The sequence below is a fragment of the Rosa chinensis genome, chromosome 5, assembly GCF_002994745.2.
Source record: "Rosa chinensis cultivar Old Blush chromosome 5, RchiOBHm-V2, whole genome shotgun sequence".
In the NCBI taxonomy this organism is placed as follows: domain Eukaryota; kingdom Viridiplantae; phylum Streptophyta; class Magnoliopsida; order Rosales; family Rosaceae; genus Rosa; species Rosa chinensis.
Window position 1 is genome coordinate 43,476,701 of NC_037092.1, and position 13,897 is coordinate 43,490,597.

At 39.3% G+C, this 13,897-nt stretch overlaps 1 protein-coding gene and 1 pseudogene across 1 annotated transcript; both read left to right on the plus strand.

Moving 5' to 3' along the window:
* The first annotated feature begins 6,859 nt into the window (after positions 1-6,859).
* Positions 6,860-8,717, plus strand: LOC112203890 (annotated as a pseudogene).
* A 3,858-nt stretch (positions 8,718-12,575) lies between these two features.
* On the plus strand, positions 12,576-13,022 carry LOC112203891. Its single transcript, XM_024344794.1, has one exon. The coding sequence runs from the start codon at positions 12,576-12,578 to the stop codon at positions 13,020-13,022; it is 447 nt and encodes a 148-aa protein (XP_024200562.1).
* The last annotated feature ends 875 nt before the right edge of the window (positions 13,023-13,897 follow it).

Genomic DNA, 13,897 nt, shown 5'->3' on the forward strand with positions numbered 1-13,897 from the left:
CAGGCTGCTCGCTGCAGTCTCCAGCCTACAGCACCACCTGCAGCCCACACCCACGCCTTCGACCAGATCGGGGACCGCAAGCCCTACCTAGCCACCGCCTGCGCAGCCACCTCCTGCTCGCCCAGACCGCCCCCTGAGCCTGCAACACCAGCTGACCAACCATTCCAGCCGGCCTCAACCAAATCCCATCACTGCACTGATCTAGCCTCCACCGAGCCGCTGCCTTCGCCGATCCAGCCTCCAACGAGACGCTGCCTTCGTCGATCCAGCCTCCACGCCCACAGCCGCTGCCCTGCCAAAACAAAAAAGAAGGACAGAGAACAGGCAAAGAAAGAAGGAGGAGAGAGGAAAGAGGACGCGAAAGAAGAGAGAGAGAGAGAGAGAGAGAGAGAGAGAGAGAGAGAGAGAGAGAGAGAGAGAGAGAGAGAGAGAGAAGAAAAAAAAGGAGCAAAGAAAAAAAAATAATAACAGAAAAAAAACTGGGACCCGGCCCAAAGTAAAGAGTCGGCCCGAAAGAAAAGAAACAGGCCTGAGGCCTAAGAAAAAAAAGACAAAAAAAAAAAAAAAAACAAGAACAAAGCTCATTACTGAAAAGAAAGACGAAGCAGTCCAGTTTTCTCAAGCCCAAAAACATCGCTACGCACGCCTGCACCAACACGCGCGTGCGCTAGGATCGTTTTATTTTCTTGACATCAAGTATGTTTTCTTTATTTTATTTTTTATGATTTTAATCAAGCATGTGAATTTTATTTATCTTTTTTTTAAGCATGCTTTATACCTTATTGTTTATACATTTATTACATTTTGTTATTGAGCATGTTTAGTTAGATAATTTTGATCATTTAAAGTATGTCTTGTTATTTATGCTTTATATGATTATCTTCAAGCATGATTATATATTTTATTGTTTATATTTTGTTATATATTGTTTATGAAATTTTTAGCATGTTTTCTTTTTACGATTATATAAATTATGCCTACGCATGCTTCGTATTATACTATTGTTTATATTTTATTGTATGCATGATATATTCTTGCTATTATTATATAATTTGCTATGATTATGTGTAGTATATAATTTGTTGTATATTTATGAAATTTGAGCATGGCATGTACTTTATTTCTTATATATGTTATGTGCTATGTTTTTATTATTTATTACGTGCTATGATTATTACTTGTTTAGAATGCTATACAAAAAGAATTGCGTTTTGCCATGATAATGAAAGTTCATGCGCATTATACACACACTTACTGTGATAAAGTATTTTCACATAACATCGAAAAATGTGACCATTACGAATCTTGGTCTTGAAATCTAATTCATATTTTGGAAAATAATTCACGTGGATGTCTTTATGACTGCGTAATTTATTTCTTCTCTCTTGTTTATGTAGATGGTTGATCCAACTAGACCTGAGTTTGACATTTTGGACTCAGAATGACTTGAGTACCATCGTTGGGTTTCCGATGTAGAAACTGCCTTTGTGGCAAAAGACTACACTGCCACCATTACTGACCCCAAAGATGATGAACTATCTAATAAGGTGAAAGCAGATGCCTTAATGTTTCTGAGGCGACATATTGATCCTAGCCTACGCTAGGAGTACCTTCAGTTGAAGACACCCAAAGCACTGTGGGATGCCCTTAAAGGACGTTTTGGGAATATTCACGATACTTTGCTCCCAGGACTGGCTGTTCAGTGGAATGGAATCCGCTTGCTTGACTATAAAAAGGTTAGTGACTTCAACAAGGACATGTTGCGCTTAAAAGCACGTCTCAATTTTTGTGGAAGGGAAATCACAGAAGATGATATGATCTACAAGACTCTTACCACCTTTCCTAATTCAGCTTTTATACTAGCGAACCAGTATCAATTGGATTATGACAACAAAAGAATCACAACCTTCAACAAGTTGATAAGCCTACTGCAAGTGGCTGAGAGACACAATGAGATTCTCTTGAACAACAATGCCAGGCCCACTGGGACAAAGAAAATTCCCGAGGCTAATTATGGAAAAATGAAAGGTGGAAATAACTCCAATGCAAGGGGGTTTAGACGTGATAATCCCTACCCACGTGGCAACAATGCACCACGTGGAAAGCGACATGGGGATCGTGGAAACAAGATGCCAAAGGAAAGAGTTGACAATGAACCATGCTATAGGTGTGGATTCATTGGGCATTGGTACAAGAACTGCCAAGCAAACAACAGAGTAGCAGCCAATTACAAGAGGTATAGAGAGTCTAAAGAACAAGAGGCTCACTATATGGAAGAAGGAGGTCATGACCTAGACGTCAACCTTACAATTGCAGACTTCAATGGCAAAGAGGAACTTGCTAAGTCAATGGATGCTCTCAATCTTGACTGATCTGCTTTATTCATTTTTCCAAAGATAGTTGTGAAGGCATAATGCCTCATTTTTAATTAGACTATTATTTGGTCTTAAAGAATGGTTTGATGAATTAGATTTCTGAACAAAGACCTTGATTTGATTATCGTTGGCTCATTAATAAATTTTGAAGTTTATTCTTAAGCACTGAATTTATTCAAATTTATTTACTACACATATTTACATGGTTTGAAATTGCAATATAAAGATGTAAAGCAATACATCTAGAGAAAAAATTATTATTAGAATGAAAAGATTATCATTCTACTAAAATAGAATTACTCTAAAGAATCTGAGATATATTTAAAGTCAAAGACGCTCTGTATGCACCAAGAGCTAATCGAACCTTGTTAAAGTTTCAAAGCAATTTGTGTCAACGGTTATCATGTAAAAACACACCGTGAGAATGGAACTGAATACCTTGATATTACATCTAATGACTGTGGAAGGAAACACATCTTAGAGAAACATATGAGTCAATTTAGTGGACTGTACCTCACTACGATTCGGCTCATTGAATCATATACTGTCACCAACAATGAAATGTGGGACACTGACTCATACAGGCTTTTTCATGACCACCTATGGCACCGAGGTCGTGACATGATGATCCGTATTTTTCAAGAACTCACACGGACATCCCTTCTTTCGACATCTGCCACACTGCAAGGTGTCGGTTCTAGGATTGCTCAAATGCAGTCATTGCTTTCTGAAGTACCAGAAGCACTACCTCCCTCCCATTATGCCTCATTGACTATTTCAAAGGCACATCACTCGTTTTGCAAAGCCTGCTCTTTAGCAAAAACAGGATCAAGACCTTCCTATGCTAAAGATACAAAACAAAACATTCCATTCTTACAAAGGATACAAAGAGATGTCTGTGGACCTATCCATCCAGAATGCGGACCATTCCAGTACTTTATGGTTCTGGTGGATGCTTCGACAATCTGGTCACATGTCGTTTTATTGTCCACAAGAAATGATGCAATACTCATAGCACAGATTATACGTTTAAGGGCTCACCACCCTGATCATCCTATCAAGTCTATAAGGCTTGATAATGCTGGAGAGTTTATATCAAAAGCATTTGATGATTATTGCATATCTATTTGGATCGATGTAGAGCATCCTGTACCCCATGCGCATACACAAAATGGTCTCGCAGAAGCCACCATCAAAAGGCTACAGATGGTGGCTAGGGCATTGGTAATGCGCACCAACCTGCCTATATCTGCATGGGGTTATGCAATATTACATGCAGCTTTACTTATTCGTTTCAGACCCACTGCTAGCCAACCATTTTTTGCGTACCAGTTGGTAACTGGATATGAGCCTGACATTTCACACTTACGCATATCTTGTTGCGCAGTATATGTGCCTATTGCGCCCCCACATCGCACTACACTGGGTCCTCAGAGACGATTAAGTATTTATGTTGGATACGAATCCCCAACAATTATCCGCTATTTGGAACCCTTGACAGGCGATCTCTCTACCGCTAGATTTACGGATGGTCACTTTGATGAGACAGTCTTCCCGTCGTTAGGGGAGATAGGAAAAAAGATTTTCCAAGGGAACGACTGGAATTTTCATGGTTTGTCCCCACTCTGTCTCATTTTGATCCCCGCACTTCACAAAGTGAAAGTGAAGTGAAAAGAATAATCGATCTTCAGAACGTAGCAGATTCGATGCCTGATACGTTTACTGATATCGCAAAAGTGACGAGATCACATATACCAGCTGCAAATGTGTCTGCAAGGTTAGAAGTCCTCAACAAGGGGCACAGTGCCGCAGATAGAGGCACTGCAACCGCACTTAGTGGAGGTGTGGTTGAGGCCGTGACTCCCCAAGGAAGAGGGGGACGTCACTTGGTTCGATAGACACTCACCAAGGAAGAAAAGGGTGAGTAAGGCACAAACCAATCATCAATGTATAGAATCCCTCTCATGAGATTGTCTCTGATTATAGTTATGTCCATAAATCAATACTGGAGGACGCTCCGATGTTAAAAATGATTCCAGAGAACAAAGAAATCTCAGAGGATTATGAGAGTGCGTATGAGTTGATAGAAAGATCTTCCATACACATTGATGATATATACTGTTGCTCAAGGAATCATAGAGCACGATGATATCGAATCACGCTCTGTTGCAAAATGTCAACAAAGAGCAGATTGACCTAAATGGAATGAAACAATCCAGGCAGAATTAGATTCTCTGACAAAGAGACAGGTATTTGGTCTGGTAGTGCTAACCCCACCAAGTGTAAAGCCTGTAGGACATAAATGAGTCTTTGTCAGAAAGCGTAATGAGAAGAATGAAGTCCTAAGGTTTCTCACAACGCCCTGGAATTGACTACGAGGAGACATACTCTCCCGTAATGGATGTTATAACGTTCCGCTACTTAGTTAGCTTAGTAGTTTCCAAAAGACTGGAAATGCAGCTCATAGATGTGGTTACTGCATATCTCTATGGGGATCTAGATTCAGAGATATATATGAAAGTGCTTGATGGCCTTACATTACCCAAGTCAAGAGACTCTAAACCACGGAGTGCGTTTGCAACTAGGTTGAAACGCTCACTTTACGGATCAAAACAATCCAGGCGGATGTGGTATACCCGTCTAAGTGACTACTTGATTGGGAAGGGATATAAGAACGATGAATTATGCCCCTGTGTATTCATAAAGAAAACAAGTTCCGGATTTGCAATTGTAGCAGTATATGTCGATGATATGAGCATAATAGGTACTCTTGATGAAATAAGAGAAACCGCAAGCTACTTGAAATCCGAATTTGAGATGAAGGATCTTGGGAAAACTCGATTCTATCTAGGCCTTGAACTAGAACACCGAGTTTGTGGAATACTAATCCACCAGTCTGCATATGTCCAAAAGTCAGGTGATATAACATGGACAAAGCACATCCTGCTAGCACTCCCATGATTGGTCAAAGTATGGATGCAAGGAAAGATCCATTTCGTCCAAAGGAAGATGAAGAAAAGGTGTTGGGAGCTGAAATTCCCTATCTAAGTGCAATAGGCGCATTATTGTACTTAGCCCAATTTACTCAACCAGACATTGCATTCTCAGTGAACTTGTTAGCTAGATTTAGCTCAGCGCCAACGCAGCGTCACTGGAATGGTATCAAGAACATCTTTGATACCTAAAAGGAACTATTGACTTGGGACTGTTCTTTCCCTGCAGAGAGACAAGAGGGACCGCATATGGAATTGCAATCCCTAAAAGAAATGTTGATGGCGAAAGCGCCACTCACTACACTAAAACACCAAATGACGTTTTGGTTGGTTTTGCTGATACTGGGTACCTCTATGACCCACATAAAGGTCGTTCCCAAAATGGTTATGTATTCGCCATTGGGAACACGACGATACCTTGGAGATCAACCAAGCAAACCCTTGTGGCTACCTCCTCGAACCACTCAGAGATCATTTCTCTACTTGAGATGGTTCGTGAGTGTATATGGTTAAGAGCTATCATCACACATATTCAAGGGACTAGTGGTTTGAGTTCTACCACTGAAGAGCCTACTTGCATTTATGAAGATAATGCAGCTTGCATCGAACAGATGAAGCTAAGATATATCAAGGGTGATAATACAAAACACATATCGCTAAAGTTTTTCTACAATCAGCAACAACAGGTCCTCCTCAAGATTCAAGTGAATCAAGTAAGGTCTGAGGAGAATGTGGCAGATTTGTTCACCAAATCACTGCCTAAGGCCACATTTGAGAAACATGTGAAAAGCATAAGAATGTGAAGACTTTCCAAGCTCACTAGATTAATGTAAGTATCAGGGGGAGGTGTAGACGTCAGGGGGAGTCTAACACACACATGTCATACTCAAATGTAAAAGGTGCGTTGTGCTCTTTTCCTTCGACCAAGGTGTATTTTTGTCCCACAGGGTTTTTATTGTTACTTGGCAAGGTTTTTAGTGAGGCAACAACTCATGCACCATTTCGTCTTTGACTTGGCACAAGGGGGAGTGTTAAAGGAAAAGCACATTATGTGCCTTCGTCAAAGAAACAGATGAAGAGGGAATCAAGCAATTACAAATCACAGCTCAATCAACATTTAGTATCATCAATGTAATTGATATTTCCGTTGTAATCATATCCCTATATAAAGGGGTTATGAATGAAATGAGTAGACCAATTCCAATCCATTTTTACTTTTACAAGATTAACTTTCTTCTATTGTAGGTATACCATAAGTGAGATATGCGTACCTAAGTAAGAGATATACGTACATTTATGGATTAATGTTCTTCAACTACTATGATCGAGATATGTACCTAAGTACGAGATATAAATTTATGGATTAGTTTTCTTCTCTTATAGGTATAAATAATCAAGATATATATGGTGAGAAAAGCTACCTACATATGAGTTATATTATGCAATGCTGAAGTTTTTAGCTCTAAATATATCTACCACAACAATCGTGTAATGGTATATTACCTTAGAAGAAGGTTACAATAGTGGTTTGTCAACCTAAAACATAGATATGGTATTATTGAAACATTACTAAGTTCTATCCTGATATGAATATCGTTGTTCTAATCTATTATATAGGTAAACAAATACATATATGTTCGTTTCTAGGTTAAAGATGAGTTAAGAAGGAAATGTAAAAAAAAAAAAAATGAAGAAGAAGAAGAATAGCTACCATTTATGAATGGAAGAAAAAGAAAATAGAAGACCAAATGAATCACAGTCATATAGGGCCAACAAGAAAATACATTGACCATGCATAGAGGGCTTAATGTTAAAGAAGGAGAACCACATTCATGAAAAACTTGATATTACATATAAGAGTCATATCCATGGAAGCTTTGGTGTTAAAGAAAAAAACATTACCATGATATTGCTTTAGAAAGATTCCTAACTTATAGAAGATACATCTTTTAAATTTGAATAATTTTAGGAATGCTTTAAATTGAATTCCATTTATCAATTCCGTAATTTTATGTCGGATCAATAATAATAGTACATTAAGAAAGATATACATCACATATGATATTAAATTACTAATCAAATTGCTAATTTTAATCCTATTAATTCTTGCCTCTTATGTGCAAAGACATTCAATAAAGGCATATTAGCCATGTAAAAAGAAAAACTAATGAGAAAATGAAATAAATCCAAGGTGGCTGTTGAGTCATTGGACTACAACTAACAAGATAAATTGATGCGTACTACAACCAATATAGGGTCTAGCTTTTGGACTTAAATCAAATTAACTCTTCAATTTCACTGTTTGTGGATTGATATGTAGGCTTGAAGGTAAGGTAGCAGTGATCACCGGCGGAGCCAGTGGCATCGGATTATCCACCGCCAGACTCTTCTCCAGACACGGCGCTAAAGTCGTGATCGCCGACGTGCAAGATGACTTGGGCCAATCCGTTTGTAGATATCTGAACCCTTCCTCCACCACCTTCATCCATTGCAACGTGACGAACGAAAAAGACGTCGAAAACGCTGTGAACACAGCCACCGCCAAGTATGGAAAGCTAGACATTATGTTTAACAACGCCGGCTTCAGCGACTTGGCCAAGCCGAACATCCTCGACAACAACAAGGCCGATTTCGAGCAGGTCCTCAGAGTGAAACTGGTTGGTGTCTTCTTGGGGATCAAGCACGCAACTCGGGTGATGATGGGAGCTCGAAAAGGGATTATTATCAACACGGCTAGCGTTTGCTCAGTCATAGGAGGCGCTGCGTCGCATGCGTACACGAGTTCGAAGCATGGAGTCGAGGGGCTCAAGAAGAATACAGCGGTAGAGCTCGTACAGTAAGGAATACGTGTGAATTGTGTGTTGCCGTATTTGGTGGAGACGTCGTTGACCAATAAATTTTTTAAGCTCGACAAAGAGGGAGTCGGTGGTGTTTACTCCAACCTCAAAGGGGCGGTGCTGAAGGCGAAAGATGTGGCGGAGGCTGTTCTTTACTTGGGAAGTGATGAGTCCAAGTATGTTAGTGGGCATAATTTGATAGTAGACGGAGGCTACACTATTGTCAACTCAAGGTTCTGTATGTTTGAGCAATCTTAATTCAACGGGAATGTTCCTAGTCCAAGTTAATGGGACAATTAAACAATGATATATATGCCTGGATATGATGCTTAAAGTATGCCTGAATCTCAAATAAAAGATAGATAATAAAAAGGATGAAAAATAATAACAAAGTGTACAAATTGAGGTCGAAAATTCATAGCTACTCATCAGAAGGATCTCAAGGTTCTTATGAAGTACTTTAGAGAGTCAACACTATTGTAGCACAAAGTACAATAAGGAGTATTGATTAATTTACCTTGCGTTCGGTGTAGATAAGTACAAAGTTAAATAATACTATCTAACACCCTTTTTTTCTTCTTCAAACTCACTAAAAACAACTCCAACAGCTTCCCCATATTTTGATTTTTCTCTATTTTAGGGAAAAATGAGTCTCTTTTTCTCCAATAGATTTCCCATAACTATCCCCAATTTAGGGATAGTGAGGAAAGAGAAAACAAAATTATCCAAATTTACAGCAATCTCTAAAATTTTAAGGAAGAATTATGGAGATTTTTGAGATAGCTGTTAAATAGGGAATCTGTTGGAGTTGGAGAAGTAAAACTGACAGGACCCGCCCCAGATTTCACCCTGAAATCCGAAGAGGCCCTGCAGGGCCCACTTTAGAAGAAATTCTACCAAAAATTTGACAGAACTTCCCCTAAAAATGGACAACCCAAAACCTGTAGAAAAACATCCACACTTCTAAATCATCCATTCTTATTCTCCTGGAGCCACCCTGCTCCCTATATCACAACATCTCACATCTCTCATTTCAAAAATAATTCTGAATTTAAGAATATTAATCTCATAGGTTATCAGAGCAATCTAATGTACAGACGTACAAGAGAATAGAAAACAAGATAAATGACCGATGCTTTTATAATGCGGAAGCTATGACAGCTATGCCTCAACCCCACGTACGCTCGACCTCAAGCTAAACTGGCCTGCAAACTGGGCATTTAAAACCGAATGGCCCAGGGGAAAACATTTAAAATCCGTTAGAGTGAGTGGACAAAAAATAAGTACTTTCAAATGTATAAGTAAAACTTAATGCTTTCCCAAGTTATTCTCTTAAATCTCACATGCAGTAACAATCTTGAAAACACTCTTAATCATCCTCTTTACTGAAATCTCAATCACGTAACAAGAACATCTTGAAACCTCTTTAAATCTCATCCCCAATCCTTATAAAAACATCCTTTTCATGAGGCTCGTTTGATGACTAGAAAGGACTGCTGTCTAGTCATCTCATGCCATCTAGGAGGGACTGCCACCCAGATGACGCATCGGAAGGGACTGCCAACCGGAATAGGAGGCGGTGGATAGAAGGGACTGCCAACTTGCTACAAGCAGTAGACGGGACTGCCGACTAACCACAGGTAGTAGACGGGACTGCCGACTAACAACCTCATGTCATCTGGAAGGGACTGCCAACCAGGTGACGCATCGGATGAGACTGCCAATCGGGCTGTAGTCTGGAAGGGACTGCCAACCAGACTATTACCTAGAAGGGACTCCCAACTAGGTAAGATACGCATGCGCCAAAACTGGCCTCCTTAATAAACTGAATAGCCTCCTCAAAAAACTGAAAATAACCTCAAAATCTCAATAAATCCTCGAAAGCATAAAATCAAATACTCTGTAAATCAATAAATGCTTTCGGAAAGAAAACTCAATCTAACTTCAAAGCTGATAAGTACGGAGCTCAAAGCTCAATAAATCTCGATAAATCAATCATGCTCAAATATTCGATGAAACATTCGTACTCGTGAATCCTCATAAAAACCGATATTCGAAATCCAAAATTCTCATAATAATTTTTTGAATCAGTCACTTCCTGAAAATCATTCCTCAACTCAATAACTCATGAATGACTATCTCAAAAATCTACTAAAAGCCCTCGAGAAGGAATTTCAATACTAATCTCGTAATTCATAAATAAATCTCGATAAACTAAATCTCATAAAACCATAAAACTCAATAATTCAAATTATAAATTAAATCTCAATCGGAAAATGCTAATATACTGCATGCACAATTAATTTAAAATAAATGTCCACTCACAGTACTATTTAGGCGACCATGAATACGAGTTCCTTCGTCGAGCAATAGCTCGGTACGTCACCCTGTACACAATTATTTGAACATAAATAATTACCGGACGGAAAATAATTTTACGATAATCAATAATTAAGTCTCAAAACCCAAAACCTCAACTTCTCCAATTCTCTTCCACATCCAACCAAACTTCATCAACACTGCCCACTCGTCGATTTCAGACTATATAACAATTATGGAGGAAATCCGACAACCGGATTCACGATTAACATTAATCGAAATCCAAATCTTTAGAAATTTATAACCGATTCAAAACTCCACCAATCCTCACCAAACTTCATATATAAGCTCTAAGATAATTATAGAATTCAACTAGCCAGAAATTGAAATTAAAAAGCTACCCTAGCCGCCGCTACCGCCGCCCACAGTGGCGGCGCCGCCGCCGCTGCCACCAACTCTAATGGCCACCAAAATTTGGCAGTAGCACCTTCTCAACACACACATTAATTCTTTCAACTACAACCAAGCCAGAAAATGCCTAGAACTACCTCAACAATTAAGGTGAAGATTATACCCGAAACGTGAACAGTGTCAAGAATTTCAAACCTTTGATTCGTCGATTTTTCCTTCGATTCGTGGAACAAGGCTTTGGAGGAATATCATCCCCGTCTCGAGGCGCATCGATCAAGCTCAAAAATGCCGCCGGAGATTGCCGGAATCTGGAAAATTTTCCAGAAAACCCGAGCTGCTACAGTGAACTTGTTGGCTTCGATTCGTCGTCTATGGTGAATGATAGGGTGCAAGGCATATATAGATAGAAACCTTGTTTCAAGACGAAGAGATGGACACCAATTTCATGGCCATAGGTGGCCGGACGAGGCGGCAGCGACGCCGGAAAGGTACGTCGGCGAGAGGAAGAAAATTGGAAATTTTCGGGGCTTTCCCGAAATGGAAAGTCCAGATTTCTATTTATAGACATGAATTCCACAAAATTACAAAACTGCCACTAACTTAAAACCCTTATAACTTCTTTGTTACTACTCCGATTTTTACGTACCACATATGCACGCGCTCGGTTTAACGTCCTCTACAACTTTCATGGAGGAAATTTTCTCAAATTTTGATCCGAACAAAAAGTCAACTTTTAGGGCCCCCTAAAAGCATTGAAACGACAGTAAAAGTGAAAGTAAAAGTTGTTTACCGTCCAAATGACTAGTAAACCGGGGAATTCGGGTTCGAGACGTCACAAAAACTATGGAAAGCTTTAACTTTTACTTCCCTATAATACAAAAATTATAGAGAAACTGTTAGAGTTGCTCAAACCGGTGTTATGCTGAGTACTCTATTCTGAAATTTCAGAATAATACCAGCTTTCTCTCTTCGTTAGTCTCACTCACACAAAAATAATCTTCGCCTTACTCATCGCTTTTCTTCCTTCCTCATCATTTCTTTCAACGCTTATGGCTCTCGAGAGGGAATCGCAAGAAAATTTGTTGAATGTGGCTGAGTTATGAATAAGTGGTGCATGCATTTGAGAGAGTGGTCTTTGCTGTCAAATTGAAGCAAATTTTGAACTGATCGAATCGATGATTTTGTTGAATTTGGTTGATTTGGAGAATTGGGTATTGCATGGAAATAAGGGGGGAAAGTGATTCTTTTGAGATTTGGAAGGAACCACCTTATTTTCTCTTTCCTTTCATATCCCAAACACAAGAAATGAACAAGTTTCATTTCCTTATGTTTCACAAATTAGTTTATGAAAGTGAAGGTTTTTTTTTTTTTTGGTTAAAGAAATTACCGATCGGGTTTAGAAACGATTTCTTCCAATCCAATTTGAGCACCGAATGAGATTTTCTACATGTCATTTGGGAGTATCCGAAAGCCAAACAGGTTTGGAAGAAATCGTTTCTAAATGGCGTCCATAAGGTGTGGAATGAACGTTCTCTATTTGATTTGGTTTACCATGTCCGTCTGACGGCTACTGAAACAGAGTTGAGAGACTTTCTGCTTCATATCCTGGTAGTTGTGGCGAAACATAAATCTACATAGGCATGGAGAAAAAGTTCTGGGACCAGCTGATGTCGTACTTGAAGTTAATGAATGGCAACGTGAATATGGAATCATGTGTGGTCCAGGGAAGCAGGTCACTATCAATGTACCTCGATCCACAGAACCATATTATCTGGGAGACACCACCTTTTGGTTGTTTAAAGATGAATTTTGATGGGGCCTCTGATTCAAAGAGTGGTATTTGTGGTTTGGGCGTAATCTTCAGAGATAATCAAGATGTAATGAAGGGTGCTATGTCAGTCCCACAAATTGGGAACCTCCCTCCAAGATCAATTGAAGCTCTCGCTCTCCTACATGGACTCAGATTTGCTATGCATGTGGGTTTCATGAACCTAGAAGTTGAAGGTGATGCTCTCACAGTTATTAACACATTAAAAGATAGTGATGATGATTTGAGTTTTTGTTTTTTTAACTGGATGATGATTTGAGTTCCGAGGTTAAGTCGTTAAGTCGTTAGTTCAATTTCATAGTTGTAGCGGGCACTTTGTGAAACTGGATGACAATAAAGTTGTCCACCGTTTATCAAAGGAAGCCTTGAAACTTAGTCAGCCTTTTCTTTGCTTCAAGTCAGGGCCTGTTTGGCTACATGAGTGCGTTGATATGGACTTTCAGTGCGAAGTCTAGTGTGAGTAACTATCTAACTTTTCTACCATGTTGGGGAATAAGTGTAGATTGTTACTCGAATTCATTATTAATGAAGTTTTCAACAAATAAAAAAAAATTACCGATCCGGTTAATCAGTTTCAAATTTCGTACTAAAAAGTGGAGAAAACCGAATCAATGAGTACATAGACACACCGTCCTTTTTCTAGAGCTAGGGTCGAAATCCAAGGTGCACAAGCATGACTGCAAGGGAGCGGCCACTCTCTTAAGAGGGAGAAAACCACTTGCATCCTCTGCTTCCATGGACACTCACTTCTGCTTCCACTATGCAAGTATCATTCATCAAAAACACCTTGTCTGGTTGCCTGAAAAATCTTTTCTTTAATAAATGTACGCCAACCCCAACTGGAAGACACGTCAGTGAAGCTTTAAGTACCTCGTAGAGGTAAAAGAAATTGTTAGTTCAATACTAATGATGTATAACCTTAATAAATTCATCATCCTTTCATACAAAGAATTAGGCACTTCTTTACCATTCAAATGATGATGCCTGTCATGAATTTGATCTAGGACGCGCAAATTATACTCCACAATGAGTTTAACGCCGGGGGAAAGGGATTCGGGACTGGCCAATGCCAGAAACAGAGAAAGATGACGGCCAATAATCTTAATAAACCCATCATCCTTTCCTTTTGCTTTG

Excerpts from the sequence above, each read along its gene's own strand:
- LOC112203891 (XM_024344794.1), top strand. The coding sequence starts at position 12,576 with ATGGAGAAAAAGTTCTGGGACCAGCTGATGTCGTACTTGAAGTTAATG.